At 49.3% G+C, this 18,171-nt stretch overlaps 1 protein-coding gene across 1 annotated transcript; it reads right to left on the bottom strand.

The window, feature by feature from the left end:
- Positions 1 to 1,303: 1,303 nt before the first annotated feature.
- FAM219B (family with sequence similarity 219 member B) lies at positions 1,304 to 16,232 on the bottom strand. The gene is made up of 6 exons (XM_060259889.1): positions 16,092 to 16,232; positions 10,911 to 11,001; positions 10,431 to 10,521; positions 7,921 to 7,998; positions 6,264 to 6,312; positions 1,304 to 4,293 (listed from the first exon to the last, which is right to left on the bottom strand). The coding sequence occupies exons 1-6, from the start codon at positions 16,161 to 16,163 to the stop codon at positions 4,138 to 4,140; spliced, it is 537 nt and encodes a 178-aa protein (XP_060115872.1). The 5' UTR covers positions 16,164 to 16,232; the 3' UTR covers positions 1,304 to 4,137.
- Between the last annotated feature and the right edge of the window lie 1,939 nt (positions 16,233 to 18,171).

Below are 18,171 nucleotides of genomic sequence, written 5' to 3'. Positions count from 1 at the left end.
AACAGAGGGGGCCACAGCTTTTGGCACAAGAGTGTGATCAGGTGCCAGACTTTAGTTGCGGGGCAACCTTCCAAACTACATCCGTTCAGCACCTTTAATCAAACAGAAACAGGAAACAGAACCTAGTAGTATACTTGTATGGGAAAACCTCTTCATTTTGGACCCAAGTGGTCACATGGCAATTCCCAGTGTCCCCCCCCCCCCAAAAAAAAAGTCCTTACTGAGGGCTTATATATTCTCTAGGAAGCAGAAATGGGAAGGAAAATAACCCAAATCCTCTCCCTAGAGTACAGCTGTCGGGAGGAGTGAAACATGATTCAATAAAAAGGATTTGCCGCCCTTCGAACCACATGTCTGGTGTGTCGTCTTGAACTTTCGCAGTTTCAGAAAAGGGACCCTATAGGGTTACATGGGTTACCCAACTTCTAGAGTGGGCTTAGTACAGATAATTAGTACAATAAAAAAGGCCAACGCCATGCTGGGAATTATTAGGAAGGGAATTGAAAACAAATCAGCCAGTATCATAATGCCCCTGTATAAATCGATGGTCTGGCCTCATTTGGAGTAGTGTGCGCAATTCTGGTCACTGCACCTCAAAAAGGATATTATAGCATTGGAAAAAGTCCAGAAAAGGGCAACTAGAATGATTAAAGGGTTGGAACACTTTCCCTATGAAGCAAGGTTAAAACGCTTGGGGCTCTTTAGCTTGGAGAAACATTGACTGCAGGGTGACATGATAGAGGTTTACAAGATTCTACATGGGATGGAGAAAGTAGAGAAAGAAGTACTTTTCTCCCTTTCTCACAATACAAGAACTCGTGGGCATTCAATGAAATTGCTGAGCAGTCGGATTAAAATGGATAAAAGGAAGTACTTCTTCACCCAAAGGGTGATTAACATGTGGAATTCACATGTGGAATATATATTTTGGCCACTGTGTGATACAGAGTGTTGGACTGGATGGGCCATTGGCCTGATCCAACATGGCTTCTCTTATGTTCTTAATTCAGGGTTCGAAGCAGAGGGCAAAAGATAACAGGACGGGCCGTGGAGGAAAATGTGCTCGTTGGAAATAAGAGCTCTCTCTGTGTGTGCATCAAGTGCTTTCAAGTCACAGCTGACTTTTATGGTGACCCGTAAAGAATGGGCACAGATGTGGCAGTTCTCAAAGATCAGGAAAGATGCTTTGGGGGGGGGGGGCAGATAGAACACAACGGCCTCAAATCGTTTGAAACCCTTCCGTTTTGACTCGGTTCACCCCAATCCAATGACTCTTCAGGACAACAGGGAAGACAGGAGGCGGTGCGGTACAAGGCGGAGTTTTATTGCTATACTTCCCTTGATCGCCATCTACAAAACTGATAATCCTCTAATATATAATACTATTAAATATTCAGTAAGATTGTCCTCTGTGCATGTCAGTATATTTAAGGCAGCTTTCGCAGTCCCTCCTGGAAGGGACGGAGAGTCGACCGTCTCCACCTTGGGATTTCCACCTTCACCTGCTGAGCTTGTGGAGGGGGAGGGGGCTTGTTGTCTCTACCCACCTGCTATGTACTTCCGCCCCCCCCCCCCCCAAATCCGGATCCGTTAAAAGCTTATTACACCGAAGCTTCCAAAAGGCCAGCTGCACGTCTTCTGCCTTTCGCCACCAGGAGAAAACACTGCACCCAGCACCCAAATAAGAAAACCAAAGGTCAGTAAAGAAAGCTGCCTTCATAAGGAAGCCGGCTCCACCAGGGACCTGCCCTGCAAAATATGCCATGCCTTTACGGGTTGCAAAGGCAGTTTCTCCCTGTCCTTCACTCGCTCGCGACTTTATTTCCCAGCAGAGCAACGAAGCAAGGATACGTCTGTGGGGCAGCCCCCAGGGTACGTTCTGACCTTTGGTTAAGTAGGAGCGCAGCACCCCAAAGGGAATCTTCAGCGTCCCACCAGGAATCCTCTTGCAGAGCTGGCCCGGGCAAGGATGTCCTTTTGGGGATCTCACAACCAGAAAAGGGGCAGGCTTTTCTTTCGGCAAGATACGGCTAATGGGGATGGCCTGGGGCAGAAGAAGGTTCTTTTGGAATGCTTTGAGAAACACAGCATACAGGGGGGCGTTTGGAGAATCCACATGTTATTAAAAATTGAAAAAAAAAAAGAAAGTGTTTCTAGCAAATATGGAAGCTGTAGTGTCATTTGCAGAGGCGATATCCAGCAGTGCAACCTGAACGGCGGGCAAGTAAACATGAACTTTTAAGTTACATTCAGGTGGGTTGATCTCACAGCAGCTTTCGGCAAGATACATCTAATGGAGATGGCCCGGGGCAGAAAAAGGTTATTTTGGAATGCTTGGAGAAACCAGCATTGAGGAGGGATTTGGAGAATCCACGTTAGTGAAAATAGAAAAAAAAGAAAGCGTTTCTAGCAAATACGGACGCTGTAGTGTCAACTGCAGAGGCGATATCCAGCACTGCAACCTGAACGGCGGGCAAGTAAACATGAACTTTTAGGTTACGTTCAGTTGGGTTGATCTGAAGCGACAGAAAAAACTTTTGAGACCAGTGGTACCTTGAAGACCAACTAAGTAATTCTGCTCGTCAGCTTTCGTGTGTATCTGATGGAAGTGCCGCTGGGCTCAAACTTTGTTCAATGACCTTTTGAAGCGTTCGTTCCCTTTTTTCTATCTCCGCCCCCAACCCGCCCAGTATAAGACCGCCCAAGTTTTACACACGGCAAGTCACTACGAAAAGGGGAGAGAGCCAGCGGCCTCAGTGGCTAGCAAAGCTCGCTCCAAAACACAATCCTTCATCAATTAGGAAAGAACCGGTCTGTCATGCTGGTAACATCCTTCTATAATTGCTATGTAAAAGCAACCTAGACAAACCAGGGGGGGGGAGGGGTTAAAAGCAAATCTAGGCTATTTTGACCTCAAGGATCACTAACTTCACATGAAATAGTTACCCTTGCATAAAGCTTCCTGGAGTTAATATGAAAACGAGAAATGGCCTTTTTACGATTGGCCCCCATGCAGGAAGGTGGGGGTGAGCTGCGACTGAGTTGTGAAGTGAGCTGGTTAACGTCCCCTCCAGCCAAGCGGGCCCTATGGAGATCCTGCCAGGCTAGACAGCAGATGATTCAGTCTAGTGCAAATGTGCGGAAGGACTTGATCCCCAAGATTCTGGGAATTCCTTTTTGCTTCTGAAGGGGGAAGGAGACCGGCTTGTCTTGAACCTGCTCAGCCTGCTACCAAAGCATGCAAAAGTAACAGCTACAAACTAAGGGGCTCCAGGCCAGACTCTTGACACCATCTTCTGGGCCTGTCTGAAAAGATCAGCCTTGGAAGTGTAAACCAAAGCCCCTTTCCCAAACAAAACCCATACAACCTCCAGAGGTCGGGGGGAAGTCTCTTACAAGGCCTGATACTTATGCTCGAGACTGTGCTCCTGGCCCCCTCAAATACCTCTGGATGAGGAAGAGGGTGGGGGTAAAAACAAAAACCAGGAAAGCCACCAGATTAAGAGGTGAGGCTCCAGAATCTGGTTCACCGGTGAGCTGTCCAAGTTCCATTTGCAGAGTCTCCTCTGCTCCCGTCCTGCCCCACCCTATGAAGACACATTGCCTTGCAATTACTTCAGCACCTGTATCGTTCCCTTGTAAGGTTTGAAAGTGCAAAGGGAAAGGGAAAAAACTGCTTACTCGGATCCTCCACGGTCTTTCTCACAACTCCAAAGATTTATAAATCAAAGAGAGTCCCAGGCTGCCTTCACTTCGTATCTCCTTTCGCAAAATGAGAGTTCAGCAGCTTGCCTCCGAAAGATCGGACCCGGATCGTTTCTCCCGCCGGCCGCGCGGCTCCTTCCCACCGAGACACGCGCCTCGGCAAGATAACCGGCAAGCTGTTTTCCCCAGCCGTCCCGAGTGTGCGCTGCAGAAATCGTTTTTGGGAGAAAATGCTCGGCGTTTCCAAGAAGACCCAGAGGATGTGACAGAGTGCCCTGTTCCACCGGCCCGCTCAATTGCTTTGACCCGTGTTTCGACGGCGGGCTCAGCTACTTCTGTCGGGGATCCACAGGCCCCCCCCCCCACTCTTCCCCCAAATAAAAAAGTGCTGGTGTCTTGACCCTGTGCCACGTCGCCCTTCCGGACTGCCCTTCACTGGATGGAGCAAGAGGCGGATTCCCCGAAGCAACAGGAGCAAGGCGAGGACGAGACGGGCTTGGGAGGAATCAGGTCGAGGTCCTCATCGTCCGGGACTTCGTCCAGGTGATATCCGTCCTGCAGCAGCTGGCGGCTGAGGTCCTGGTTCACCTGGGAAACGGAAGGAAAGGTGAAGGCCATCTGCTGGCAACAAAAATTCGCTGTTTGTGGCAGACCGGGCTGTACCTGGATCTGCCCGACAGCTTTTTTTTTTAAATGCCTCTTTATTTATTTTTTAAAGTTCAGAATAATTTTATTCCAGAAATCATATACAACAGGGGTGGCCAACGGTAGCTCTCCTGATGTTTTTTGCCTACAACTCCCATCAGCCCCAGCCAGCATAGCCAATGGGAGTTGTAGGCAAAAAACATCTGGAGAGCTACCGTTGGCCACCCCAATATACAAGATAACAACTATACAAAGCCAAAATTGACAGTTTACAAATAGATCGTTGCACGGTAATGTAAGATATAGAAATAACTGGTACATTTTAACGCCAAACCAATAAACTAGAATGAGATGTGCCCTGTCCAAAAACACCACACGCAAAATAATCTAGAAAAGGCTGGATTGAAGAAGAAGACAATGACGACAACTGCAGATTTATACCCCACCCTTCTCTCTGAATCAGAGAGTCAGAGCGGCTCACAATCGCCTATATCTTCTGCCCCCACAACAGACACCCTGTGAGGTGGGGGGGGGCTGAGAGGGCTCTCACAGCAGCTGCCCTTTCAAGGACAACCTCTGCCAGAGCTATGGCTGACCCAAAGCCATTCCGGCAGGTGCAAGTGGAGAAGTGGGGAATCAATCCGGTTCTCTCAGATAAGAGTCCGCACACTCAACCACTACACCAAACTGGCCATTGCTCTCTTTCAATCACTGCTTTCAATCACTTTAAATCATTGCTCTCTTTAAATCACTTCTCCAAGCCAAGCCAGCTGGCAGCTTGGAAAATGCATTTAAAGTTGCTTTCTTTACAGCTCTCTCTCTCCCCATCTATCTTTCTACCTACCTTCCTTCTTTTGCAGCTCTCAAACATCTGATGTTCACGTCTCGCAGCTCTCAAACATCTGACATTTATTGTATGTGGCTCTTACATTAAGCAAGTTTGGCCACCCCTGACCTAGGGTATCCAACCACATTCCTAAAACTGAGGACATCAGAGTTTGGAGGGGGGGAGCAACTGCCACTGATTCTACCTTCCCACTGCTGAGACCCCCGCGTCTCCCCACTTCCCTGTCTCCAAGAGGAGGTAGTTCCCACATTCAGCATCAAACCATCTCTCCCCTCCCCACATAGTTCCAAATCCAAATGCAGGCAAGCATTTCTTGAAATGGCCTGACCGCTTCTCACAGAGTTTGAACCATGACCCAGAATCTTCTGATGAAAACACAAAGCGACTGGCAACAGCCGGTCCATCGCAGCTGGGCAGGACAGAGCACATTCCGCACCTTCCACGGATTCTACAATCTGATGTGAAATTCAGCAGCCTGCAAAATACTGCTCAAGAATGAGTGCGTGTTTGCGTTGAGGGGCTTTCAACAGGATGCTGCTTCATTTTGCCTCGATGCGTTCAGATTTGCGTAGGCCGTCCTTCGGCTCCAAGGGATTCTCAAAGCGGCTTCCCCTTTTTTTAAAAAAAGCCCATATGCGACAGGAATTCTGTCATTGATTGGGCTGAGTGATATGCTTCACGCTCAGATGCCCTCAACCTGTTTGCTAATCAAGAAAGGAAGGAGGACAGGCAGGTAAATAGACGGAGAGGGAGAGGTGGAAAGAAAGCAACTGTAAATGCATTCTCCAAGCCGCCAGCTAGCTTGGCAAAACGATTTAAAGAGAGAAATGCCTTCACCACGCCAGCCAAGAGGCAGTGGGGGCTTCAAGAGCCACACAATATGTGTGAAAGAGCCGCAGGTGGCTCCCGAACCGCAGTTTGGCCACCCCTGACGAAGGATCTGAAGCACGGACAAACCCCGTGGCGGATTTCCCTTCCTTAGCTAACAGCATTTAAACGGCAGTAACATTTAAATATGAACTGGGAAGTTTTCCCAGCCAACCGACAAAAAAAGCTTCAGGCTTACCTCTGCAGAGCAGTAGCCAGAAGAACATCGGGATTCCAGCTCCCCGTCACTAGAAGGAGAGTGAGAGTCAGAGCCACGAGACATTTCTTGTATCTCAGTAGTAATGGAAAATGCCACCAAGTGGCAGCTGACTTATTTTATTACTTGTTTGTTAAATTAGAAACAAAACTTTTACCGCCCTTTCCTTGCTTACGCAGCGTTCAGGACAGTTCACAACGATTTGAGAGCCAGTTTGGTGTAGTGGTTAAGTGTGTGGACTCTTATCTGGAAGAACCGGGTTTGATTCCCCGCTCCTCCACTTGCACCTGCTGGAACGGCCTTGGGTTAACCATAGCTATTGCAGCTGTCCTTGAAAGGGCAGCTGCTGTGAGAGCCCTCTCAGCCCCACCCACCTCACAGGGTGTCTGTTGTGGGGGAGGAAGATAAAGGAGATTGCGAGCCGCTCTGAGACTCTGAAATATATAAATCCAGTATCATCATCTTCTTCTTCTTGATCCAATAGAATACAGGATGAGGTAAAACCATAAAAACATAGTATTTAAACCATTCCCAATATCTAAACATTTGAAAAACAAGATGGCAGTGCTGGCATTCAGTCACGAGAAGGTGCCAGGAAGATGTGAAAAAAAGGCCCGGTGGAACATCTCTGCCTTACATGCCCTGCAAAACTTTAGCGGATCAGCCAGGGCATGGATGTCACTCGGCAGAGAGTACCACCACGCTGGGGCCACGGTAGAGAAGGCCCTGACCCTGGCTGTGGCCAGCTTGATATCCATGACTCCATAGGGTTTTCAAGGCAGGAGACACGAAGAGGTGGTTTGCCACTGCCTGCCTATGCGTAGTAACCCTGGATTTCCTTGGTGGTCTCCCATCCAAACATGGACCAGGGCTGACCCTGCTTAGTTTCTGAGATTGGGCTGGTACAGCCCATCCGGTTTAGGGCCCTTAGCATCTTGGAACACATGAGGCTGCCTTATACCAAAACAGGTCAATGGCCCATCAAAGTCAGTATTGTCTGTGCAGACTGGCATTAGCTCTCCAGGGTCTTTTAAACTGGAAATGCCGGGGATTGAATTTGGGAATTTCTGCATGCCGAGCAGATGCTCTACTGCTGAGCCAGATCAAGAACTTCCACATCCCCTCCTGCTCGGTCCCTTTTAACTGGAGATGCAGGGGATTGAATTTGGGACCTTCTGCATGCCAAGCAGATGCTCTACCGGATCGAGATCTTCCACATCCCCTCCTGCCCAGTCCCTTTTAACTGGAGATGCTGGGGATTGAACCTGGGACCTTCTGCATGCCAAGCAGATGCTCTACTGCTGAGCCAGATGAAGAACTTCCACATCCCCTCCTGCCCGGTCCCTTTTAACTGAAGATTCAGGGATTGAACCTGGGACCTTCTGCATGCCAAGCAGATGCTCTACCAGATCGAGATCTTCCACATCCCCTCCTGCTCGGTCCCTTTTAACTGAAGATTCAGGGATTGAACCTGGGACCTTCTCCATACCAAGCAGATGCTCTACCACTGAACCACGGCCCCTCACCTCACTGCTACCCAATCTGTCAATAAGTTAGAGGACCAGGGAACACCCCTAAATGGGAACTTCTTGGCTTTTCCCACCTCAGTGCTCCCAGGAGGTCCCAGCTCAGTCCTCACCTGTCTGACTCCAAGGACACCAGGGTTTCATCCGAGATCTGACTGAGAGCAGCGTAGCCCTTATTGAACTTCACCGACCTGGAGGAAGAGAAGCAGAAGTCAACGTGAAGCAGCCAGGTGGGGCTGGGAGGGCAGGAAGAGAATGCAATAGCGGGAAGGTGCAGCTGAGCAAGGAGTTCGGAGAATGGTGTGGTCCAAATATGCCATCTTTGGATGGAAAAGGCTGACGTTCTAATCCGAGCCTGCTACAAGATACGGTGATGGCCAAGTATGGATAGTTCCAGAGGAGACTGGAGAAACATATGGGGCAAAAGTTCTTCACTGGCTATCAGCCACTAGTTACAGATGGAACATTCTGTCTGGGGCAGTGATGCTCTGTCTTCTTGGTGCTTGGAGGGCAACAGTGGGAGGGCTTTTGGAGTTCTGGCCCCACTGATGGACCTCCTGATGACCCCTGGATTTTGGCTACTGTGTGATGCACAGTGGTGACACTGGATGGACCATTGGCCTGATCCAGCATGGCTTCACTGATGTTCTTATGTCCATCAGTAGCTATTGGCCATAAGGTATAGATGGAACACTGTGTCTGCAACAATGATGCTCTGTATTCTTGGTGCTTGGGGGTGGGGGGAACAACAGTGGGAGGACTTCTGGAATTCTGGCCCTACTGGTGGACCTCCTGACAGCACCTGGGTTTTGGTCACTGTGTGACACAAAGAAATCAAACATGGCTTCTCTTTCGCTTAGCTTATTGCAAGACAAATCAAGCAACTGTGTAATATACCGCAAAGGCCTTGGGATATCACATGATAAGAACTGCAGAACACGATAAAAAGGTAAAGGTAGTCCCCCTGTGCAAGCACCAGTCATTAACGACTCTGGGGTGACGTCACATCAAGACGTTTTCACGGCAGACTTTTTACGGGGTGGTTTGCCATTGCTTTCCCCCCAGCAAGCTAGGGACTCACTTTTACCAACCTCAGAAGGATGGAAGGCTGAGTCAACCTTGAGCCGGCTACCTGAACCAGCTTCTGCTGGGATCAAACTCAGGTCGTGAGCAGAGCTTGCACTGCAATACTGCAGCTTACCACTCTATATCCAGGGCTTTTTTGGTCGAAAAAGCCCAGCAGGAACTCGTTTGCCTATTTGGCCGCACCCCTGGAGCTACATTCCTGTGTGTTCCTGCTCCCAAAAAGCCCTGACTGTATCAAAAGTGTGATTTTTTTTTAAAAAAAAGCATGTCTGCGTAGAGCTGTATAAACTTCAGAGAGCATTCAAGTTTCAAAAAGGGTGAGAAGCACTCACGCATTCCGCACCATCTCACTAGCACTTTTTAAAAGGCAGAAGCAGAGATTAACAGGACATTCGCTCCTGCAATTTCTACAGCAGTACGATGCGGTAACGAAGGGCACAAAGCCCACGTAGCATCACCTCAACCAACAGAGATGCTTTGCAGTTTTCATCTAATGCAGGGGTGGAACATCAGATGTTTAAGAGGGAAGGGAAGGGAAGGGAAGGGAGGAAACTTTAACTTTAAATGTGTTTTCCAAACTGCCAGCTGGCTTGGCTTGGAGGAGTGATTTAAGGAGAGAAAAGCCTTCTCCAAGCCAGCTGACAGGGGGATGGGGGCTTCAAGAGCCACACAATATGTGTGAAAGAGCCACATGTGGCTCCTGCATTCTGTTGGGAAGGAAATGAGGGGGGGGGGAGTTTTCCAGTGTGGTATAGTGGTTAAGAGTGCCAGGCTAGTATCTGAGAGACCCGGATTCGAATCCCCACTTCGCTGGGTGACCTGGGGCTCGCTGGGTGACCTGGGGCCAGTCACGCTCTCTCGCCCTGACCTACCCCGCAGGGTTGCTGGGAGGATAAAAACGGAGTGAGAGAACGGTGGAAGCCGCAGCATAAAAATGAATAAACGAATAATTTTTAAAAAAGAAAAAGAAAAGAAAACCAATGCAAGTTTCTTTGGGCCCTAGGGAGGAAAAGGCAGAATATAATGAAGGGAAATAAATATTTTTAAATGGCATCAATTTCTGTGGCAGTCTGCCTCCTGACGGTGATGAGCTTTGGTCATTCGACAGCCAGAGATTTTGTACTTCATTCCTAGGTCCTCCTGAGAAGAATACCTGGGCAGCTCTCAAAAGCCTAAAAAAAGGTAGTCCCCTGTGCAAGCACCAGTTGTTTCCGACTCTGGGGTGACATCGCTTTCACAGCGTCTTCACGGCAGACTTTTTACGGGGTGGTTTGCCATTGCCTTCCCCAGTCATCTCCTCTCCCTCCCCCTCCCCAGCAGGCTGGGGACTCATTTTACCAATCTTGGAAGGATAGAAGGCTGAGTCAACCTCGAGGCGGCTACCTGAAAGCCCAGCTTTTACCGGGGATTGAACTCAAGTCATGAGCAGAGCTTAGGGCTGCAGTAGTGCAGCTTTACCCCTCTGTGCCACGGGGCTCCTCTCAAAAGCCAACCCTGCCCTCCCATTCAAAGCATAACGAGAAAGGATGACTCGGACCTCTTGCCTGCAAGTTTGGGTTGCTGCCGGATGGTCCCCCCGAGCACACCTTTCCTCCGCAGCATCGCCTTCGCCATCTCCCGATGCTTCTCTGCAACCCAAAACAGCAGCACGACGTGTGAAGAACTGCTATTAGGGTCGCCAACCCCCAGGAAATCTCCCTCTTATTACAACTGACCTGCAGACTGCAGAGATCAGACCCCGCCCCCCTTGGGCTCCACCCCCAAAATCTCCAGGTATTTCCCACCCCAGACCTGGCAAGGCCAGCTGCTCTGTATAAACAACCTCTGTCCTCTGTAGGGCAAGTCACGCTTATCTTTATTTAAAGAGTCGACTGGCCACAGCTCCCTTGGCACGGAGACTGGGGAACCAGACCGATATCCGAAAAATTCCGTTCCCTTACCAGCTCACAAAGCTGAAGGCGTCCCACCCGGACAAGGTCCCAGCTGAGGCTGAGACAACGTGCGCACCCTGACTTACGTAGCTTGTCTTGAATGGATGGCGTTTTGCTCATGATGTACGGCCGTTTCTCCAGCGAGGCTTCCCTGCTTCTCTTCTTGTCCCTCTGCCCCTGCGAGGAAGGAAGTTACAAGTTCAATGGAAACTCCAGCTGAAGACCCCTTAAGAGAATACTGAGATCAGGGCTTGTGTGTTTGTTTGTGTAGCAGGGATTCCTTTGCACATTACGCCACAACCCCCTGATGAAGCCAGTCCTCCAAAAGCTTACTCCTTATCCCTTTGCATGCTTTAGTCCAGGGGTGGCCAAACTTGCTTGATGTAAGAGTCACATAGAAGTTGGAGGGGAGGGGAAGGAAGGAAGGAAATAGATGGGGAGGGAGAGGTAGAAAGAAAACTACTTTAAATGCAGTCCCCAAGCTGGCTTGGTTAAGTGATTTAAAGAGACAAGCGCCTTCTCTAAGCCAGCCAACATGGCAGTGGGGGCTTTGTGAGCCACACACTATGTGTGAAAGAGCCACGTGTGATTTCCAAGCTGCACTTTGGCCATCCTTACTCTAGCCACAGAACCAGCTGCAACTAACCCACTTCTGCATATTTTTTTTCAAGTAGTTCCAGGACTAAAATACAGACACAAAAATAACACCATTTTTTTCTGTTTTATTTATTCATTATATCCCCTGCTTTTCTCCCGATTGAAGCTGCTTGCAGGGTTCTCCTCTCTTCCAGTTTGTCCTCACAACAACCCTGCAAGGGAGGTTAGGTCTGAAAGAAATGTGACTGTCTCAAGGTCACCCAGCAAGCTTCCATGGCACGAGTGGGGATTTGAACCTGGGTCTTCCAGCTACCAGTCCAACACACTTAACCAGTACATCAAGCTGGTTCTCAATGGCCATACTGGGAGCCAGCAGAACATTCCAGCATCCCAGGATATGCCCTCTGTTGGCCTCATTTTCCAGCAAAGGAACGGTCAAGGGACACTCCAGTGTGACGCTGAATTAAAAATTCAAGAGGAAGTTTGATAACATCTCCGGTGGACTCAACAAAGAGTCCACTTTTCTCAGTCACTGCGTGCATCAACTGACCTAGTAACACTAGGGATATAGCCTCTATCCCCATTTATTGCTATTGTTAATGGCGTCTCCACTTTTCTCAATTGCATTTGAGCGTTACCTAATCACATCTCGCCTTGTGCTTGCTCGCAATGGCATGGTCCTTTAAACTATGTGGTTCAGGTTTGGTTTTTTGAAAAAAAAACCCACTTATGTACAAAATCTGCCTTCTGAGGGCCTCTCTAGATACTTCTGACTAGAGTTTACTAGAGTTTAAAGGCTAATAAAATTATATTTCAGCATCAGGATACAGACACACACACACACACTAACACGAGATCCTACTTCATCTTTGCTGCAAAGACAAACATGGCTGTTTCCTTTCATCTCTGTTTAACGCACACAACATTCTTGAGACCCTTGATAGCTGCTGCCAGTCTGAGTAGACAGTTCTGACTCTGATGGGCCACGGGTCCGGTTCTGGAGAAGGCAGCTTCACGTGTACTTGTGCCCAATGAAGGGAGCTTTGGTTCTCAAAAACTTCTACCCTGAAACTCTTGTCGGACTCAAAAGTCCTACTGGACTCAAATTTCACTGTTCTACTGCAGACCAACACAGACGAACATGTTTTGAGAGCCAATGGGTTGAAATTAAATCAAAAAGAGTTTCTGGCTGAGTATTAGGAAGAACTTCCTGACCGTTAGAGCGGTTCCCCAGTGGAACCGGTTTCCTCGGGAGGTGGTGGGCTCTCCTTCCTTGGAAGTTTTTAAACAGAGGCTGGATGGCCATCTAACAGCAATGAGGATCCTGTGCATTTAGGGGGAGGTATTTGTGAGTTTCCTGCATCGTGCAGGGGGTTGGGCTAGGCCAGGGGTAGGGAACGTTGGCTCTCCAGATGTTTTTTTGCCTACAACTCCCATCAACCCCCGCCATTGGCCATGCTGGCTGGGGCTGATGGGAGTTGTAGGCAAAAAAACATCTGAAGAGCCAACGTTCCCTACCCCTGGGCTAGATGAACCTGGAGGTCCCATCAGACTCTAGGATTCTATGATTTTACAGTTACCCTCTGAAACTATAAGAAGAAAGAGGAATTTCAAGTGTGCATATTGATCGTGCCACTGAGCTGTTTCTAAGTGGGTGTGAGCGATTTAAATTGAGTGTCCTGAATGCGTTCCGCATGCTTGGAGGTGAGAGTGCAGCAACCTAGGAAGGAAGAGGAGTTGCCAGACAGGCTGTAGCAGCAGGGCGAGCCAGCCTTCTGCCTGACATTTTACTTCTGAGCACTTCTGTCGGACACAGTTTGACTGCCCTGTCATTCTTAATGGCCAGAGGTTCCCAAGGTGGTGCCAGTGGGCAACATAGCACCCGCCAATACCTTTCTTTATGCCCACAGCTGTTTTTAGAAATTGGGTGGGGCCAGATGAGGCTCTCATGCAGGATTTATGATCCCCCCCCCCCACACGTTCTGATGAGCTACAGATTCAAATTACAGCTGACCTCACAGGGTTTGTTTCATTTTCTCCAGCCCTGTTTTCCCAGCATATTTTCAATTACCTCTTTTCTCTCTCAGACTTGGACTTCCTCTGGGTGTGCGGCACCAACTCCCACAGCAGCCATTTTCTGGCTGTGCCCGACACCCTGTGCCAGAATTCAGTTTTTTAAATCTCACATGGGATATTTAAAAATTCTGTAGGGGAATGAAACTCAAAGCTTTATATGAGCTATTCTGGCATGTTAATAATATCAATGTATTTTAATGCTTATAGAGAAACATTTTTCTTTGTGTATGGATGATCAGAGCTTTTTTTGTAACAGGAACTCCTTTGCATATTAGGACACACACCCTTGATGGAGCCAGTCCTCCAAGAGCTTACAGGGCTCTTAGTACAGGGTCCAGAGATACAACAACAACAACAAATTTTATTTGTATCCCGCCCTCCCCGCCGAAGCAGGCAAGATAGAATTCTAGCAGGGGCTCCTTTGCATATTAGGCCACACACCCCTGATGGAGCCAACCCTCCAAGAGCTTAGTACAGAGTCCAGAGATAGAATTCTAGCAGGGGCTCCTTTGCATATTAGGACACACACCCTTGATGGAGCCAAGAGCTTACAGGGCTCTTAGGTCAGGGTCTAGTGAAAGTTCCAAGAGGATTGACTACATCAGGAGTGTGTGGCCTAATATGTAAATGAGTTCCTGCTACAAAGAAAATCCGTGGACTTGACTATTATGTGTTTTATGTCAGACTAGCAGTAAAGCCTGTTGTAGGAAGAAATACAACGGGCCCTAGAAAAAATATTTCGTTGATGCTATTTTACCCTTTGTCCCTTTCTCTTCTCCCTAACTTCATTTCTGAAACGTCAATAAAATATCTGAAATGCAAAGGTGTCCAGAGGCTCAAAAAGGTTGAGGATCCCTGACCTACAACACCTAGACTTCAGCACCCACCCCCATCCAAAACCCTTCTATCACAGCAGTCCTCGAAAGCTACAAAACATGGGTCCTCCACTCTCACTGCCAGATATTCACCGACTCTTTTCACTCATCCAGCTAACAGGTCTCCCCAAAGCTATCAGCTATGATGTCTGAATGGAATCTCCATGTTCAGAAGCAGTGTGCTGCCATGTACCAGTTGGGAGGTGCAAACAGGGAAGGTATTTGCTGAAGGACAGTGGAAGAAAGAGCCTGTCTTCTGCTCTTAGGATCACTCCCCTGCCTGGCTGTCATGGTCCATGCCAATTTGCAGAAGCAGTAAGCTGACGTCCATTGGAAACAGGATGCTGGGTTAAATGGACATTGGCTCTGAGCCTGTATGTTGTAGTGCGGGCTCTTATCTGGGAGAACCGAGTTTGATTCCCCACTCCTCCACTTACAGCTGTTGGAATGGCCTTGGGTCAACCATAGCTCTCGCAGAGCTGTCCTTAAAAGGGTAGCTTCTGTCAGAGCTCTTTCAGCCCCACCTACCTCACAGGGTGTCTGTTGTGGGGGGGCAGGGGAGGTAAAGGAGGGTGTGACCACTCTGAGATTCAGAGTATAGGGTGCGATATAAATCCTAAATCCAATCCAGCAGGGCAGCTCTGATTTTATCATAAAGAGTTAGAGAAACTTCTGTCACCCAGCTGTTAATTATGAGAATCAGGACTCTGAATCTATGTGGTTAAAGGCAGTACAATTTGCTATTTGCCCCGATTGCTCAGTGAATCCGCCATAACCCAAGGTACTGCATCCAAAATACTACAATGGCAAAAGACTGGGGCAACAGATACCATCAGCCCACTGCTCACACCATCGAACTGTGAATGCTGGAAACAGGGCAGTGGGCTGAGTGGAAAGGGGACTTGAAAACCCCATGAGGGGTCACACAACTTGGCTGTGGCTTGACAGCAACACACACACGCGCGCGCTAGGGCAGGGGTGGCCAAACTGCAGCTCAGGAGCCTCACGTGGCTCTCGAAGCTCCCCCAGCCCCAACAGCTGGCTTGGAGAATGCATTTAAAGTTAAAGTTGCTTTCTTTCCACCTCTCCATCCACCCCATGAGTTGCCTTCCCTCCTTCCTGTATTGTAGCTCTCAAACATCTGACGATTATTCTACGTCGCTCTTACATTAGGCAGGTTTGGCCACCCCTGATACATGCCATTACCCACGACAGCCTGCCTGTCGCCACATATGCTAGGACACGGGTGGCCAAACTGCAGCTCAGGAGCCGCGTGTGGCTCTTTCACACATATTGTGTTGCTCTCAAAGCTCCCAATGCCCCGTTAGCTGGCTTGGGGGATGCATTTAAAGTTGCGTTCTTTCCACCTCCTCCCCCCTATTTCCTTCCTTTCTTCCTTGTGGCTCTCAAACGTCAGACGTTTATTCTATTTTGCTCTTGCATTAAGCACGTTTGCCTACCCCTGATACAGGCCATTAACCAGGGCAGGTTAGTGGAGCCTCTATATCCAGAGGCAGTCTACCTGTTGCCACGGGGAACGACTCCTGCTCTGAATTCCTGCCTGGGGAGGCTTCCTGTTGCCCCCCTGCTGGGATCCTTCTGGCGCACCCCACAGAGAACCCCTCCCCACATCACCACCCCCTTCCTCCCCACCAGGCCAGCCCCCAACCCACACTGACCCCTTCCCCTCTGGGGGGACCAGGAGGCCTCGCCCCTCACCGTGTCGCCGCTGGGCCCAGGCGGAGCCCCGGCCTCCCTCCGCCTCGACGGCCCCTCCTCGCCCTCCGCCATCCTCCCTCCGCTGCCCGCCACGCCACGCCTCTCTCTTGAGCTTCACTGCCCAGCCCACCAATCACAATCGAGGCCCGAAGCTTCAGGCGATCGCTCAAGCCATCCGAGTCCCGCCTTCGATGCTCAATTGGCTGCGCCTATTGGCTGCTTGATTCGTGGTTCCCTCCCCATCTGAGGCACCTAACCAGTCCCTCTTCTTCCTATGGAAACGGGGAAGGGATGAGGTCTTGCCAGGAAACGGCCCTTCTAGGCTTTTGCCAGTCTCTCGCTCGTTCTTTGGCCGAGCTTCGCCCGGCGTTTCTGTCCTCCCCTCCCCTCCCCTCACAGCTGGGCTGTCAATCAGTGAAAACTGGCAGTCTTAGGGCGTCTTAGGAAGGCAATAAAGCCGGCTGGATCTCAGATTGATAAGGAAATAATGTTGTGATCTTGAACATATGAAGCTGCCTTATACTGAATCAGACCCTCAGTCCATCAAAGCCAGTATTGTCTACTCAGACTGGCAGCAGCTCTCCAAGATCTCAAGCTGAGGTTTTTCACACCTATTTGCCTGGACCCTTTTGAGTTGGAGATGCCGGGGGTTGAACTTGGGACCTTCTGCTTACCAAGCAGATGCTCTACCACTGAGCCACCATCCCTCCCCTTAAAGATCATATGGACATATGAAGCTACCTTATTCTGAATCAGACCTTCAGTCTATCAAAGTCAGTCTTGCCTACTCAGAATGGCAGCGGCTCTCCAGAGTCTCAAGCTGAGGTTTTTCACGCCTACTTGCCTGGACCCATTTTAGATGGAGATGCCGCCGATTGAACCTGGGACCTTCATCTTACCAAGCAGATGCTCTGCCACTGAGCCACCGTCCCTCCAATATCAAGGTCAGTATTGTCTACTCAGACTGGCAGCGGCTCTCCAGGGTCTCAAGCTGAGGTTTTTTGTTCACAGGGTTGGCGTGAGACTAAAAAGGACCAGAGAATGATTCCTTTGGTCCCCAATGTGAAGTAAGCCAGGGTATAAATAAATGAACAATAAATATTGCTGACGATGAAAGCGGATAAAAGGTAGGTGGGTTGATAATGGCTGAGGAAAGAATGAGGTGCAGAAAGGGGAGAAGGTTTGGGGGTTGCCAACAGGAGGGAAAGAGGAAATAGTTGTGGAGGGGGGCTGAGGGAAAAGTCGTTCAGGACTCCGTACTATGCAAGTTAGCTTGGCTCAGTGCCTGGCATCACAGAACTGGGCTGTAGTTTTCCTAGGAGGGGGAGAGAGGGAAATCTGAAGACAGACGGACAAAAAATATATATTAGGGTTTGTAGAATCTTTCGGGCTCAAGTGCCGTGTTCTCCTGGAGAAAGTTTTCCTTCCAGACGTTTCGTTCTCAGCTGCGGAGAACATCCTCAGTGGCGTTGCTGCCGGAGAAGGCGCTCTGACCTTCTTGGCTGCTGTGCATTTGCAGCTGAGAACGAAACGTCTGGAAGGAAAACTTTCTCCAGTAGAACACGGCACTTGATCCCGAAAGATTCTACAAACCCTAATGATGTTACCAGCCGTAAAAACCTGAAATCTTTGAAAAAATATATAGATTGGTTGCAGGGTTGGAAGGAGAGAAGGAAGCATGAAAACAAGAGGTGCTATGGGGACTTTCAGGAAAAGGAAATGATATAGTGGGGAAGAGGGAAATGAGATACATCCCACAAGTCCTTGCCGGTTCTCACTTCGAAATACAGCACTCTTGAGATTTCAGCACCTATCAAACACATGCCGGCGTGGGGATTCAGGGGCCTGCCCTTCAGTGACTTACCTCTTTTCTCCAAGGTCGGGGACAAAGAGTGGCCATAGGGGAGCAATCGTCACAGAGGCACACACTTGTAGGTGGTGTGCCTCAGGGGGCGGTTCTCTCCCCGATGTTAACATCCACGTTCACCCTCTTGCCCAGATTGTCCAGAGATATGGGCTGGGTTGTCGCCAGTATGCAGATGACACCCAGCTCTATCTATTGATGGGAGGGTCAGTCCAA

This window comes from Heteronotia binoei, chromosome 19, assembly GCF_032191835.1.
Source record: "Heteronotia binoei isolate CCM8104 ecotype False Entrance Well chromosome 19, APGP_CSIRO_Hbin_v1, whole genome shotgun sequence".
Classification (NCBI taxonomy): domain Eukaryota; kingdom Metazoa; phylum Chordata; class Lepidosauria; order Squamata; family Gekkonidae; genus Heteronotia; species Heteronotia binoei.
This window is presented reverse-complemented; position numbering and strand designations above follow the sequence as displayed.

Coding starts and splice junctions, on each gene's coding strand:
- FAM219B (XM_060259889.1), bottom strand. CDS start 16,163: ATGGCGGAGGGCGAGGAGGGGCCGTCGAGGCGGAGGGAGGCCGGGGCT. Junction 11,002..16,091: donor CTGGGCCCAGCGGCGACACG/GTGAGGGGCGAG, acceptor CCTTCCTCGCAG/GGGCAGAGGGACAAGAAGAG. Junction 6,313..7,920: donor GTGTCCTTGGAGTCAGACAG/GTGAGGACTGAG, acceptor CTCTCCTTCTAG/TGACGGGGAGCTGGAATCCC.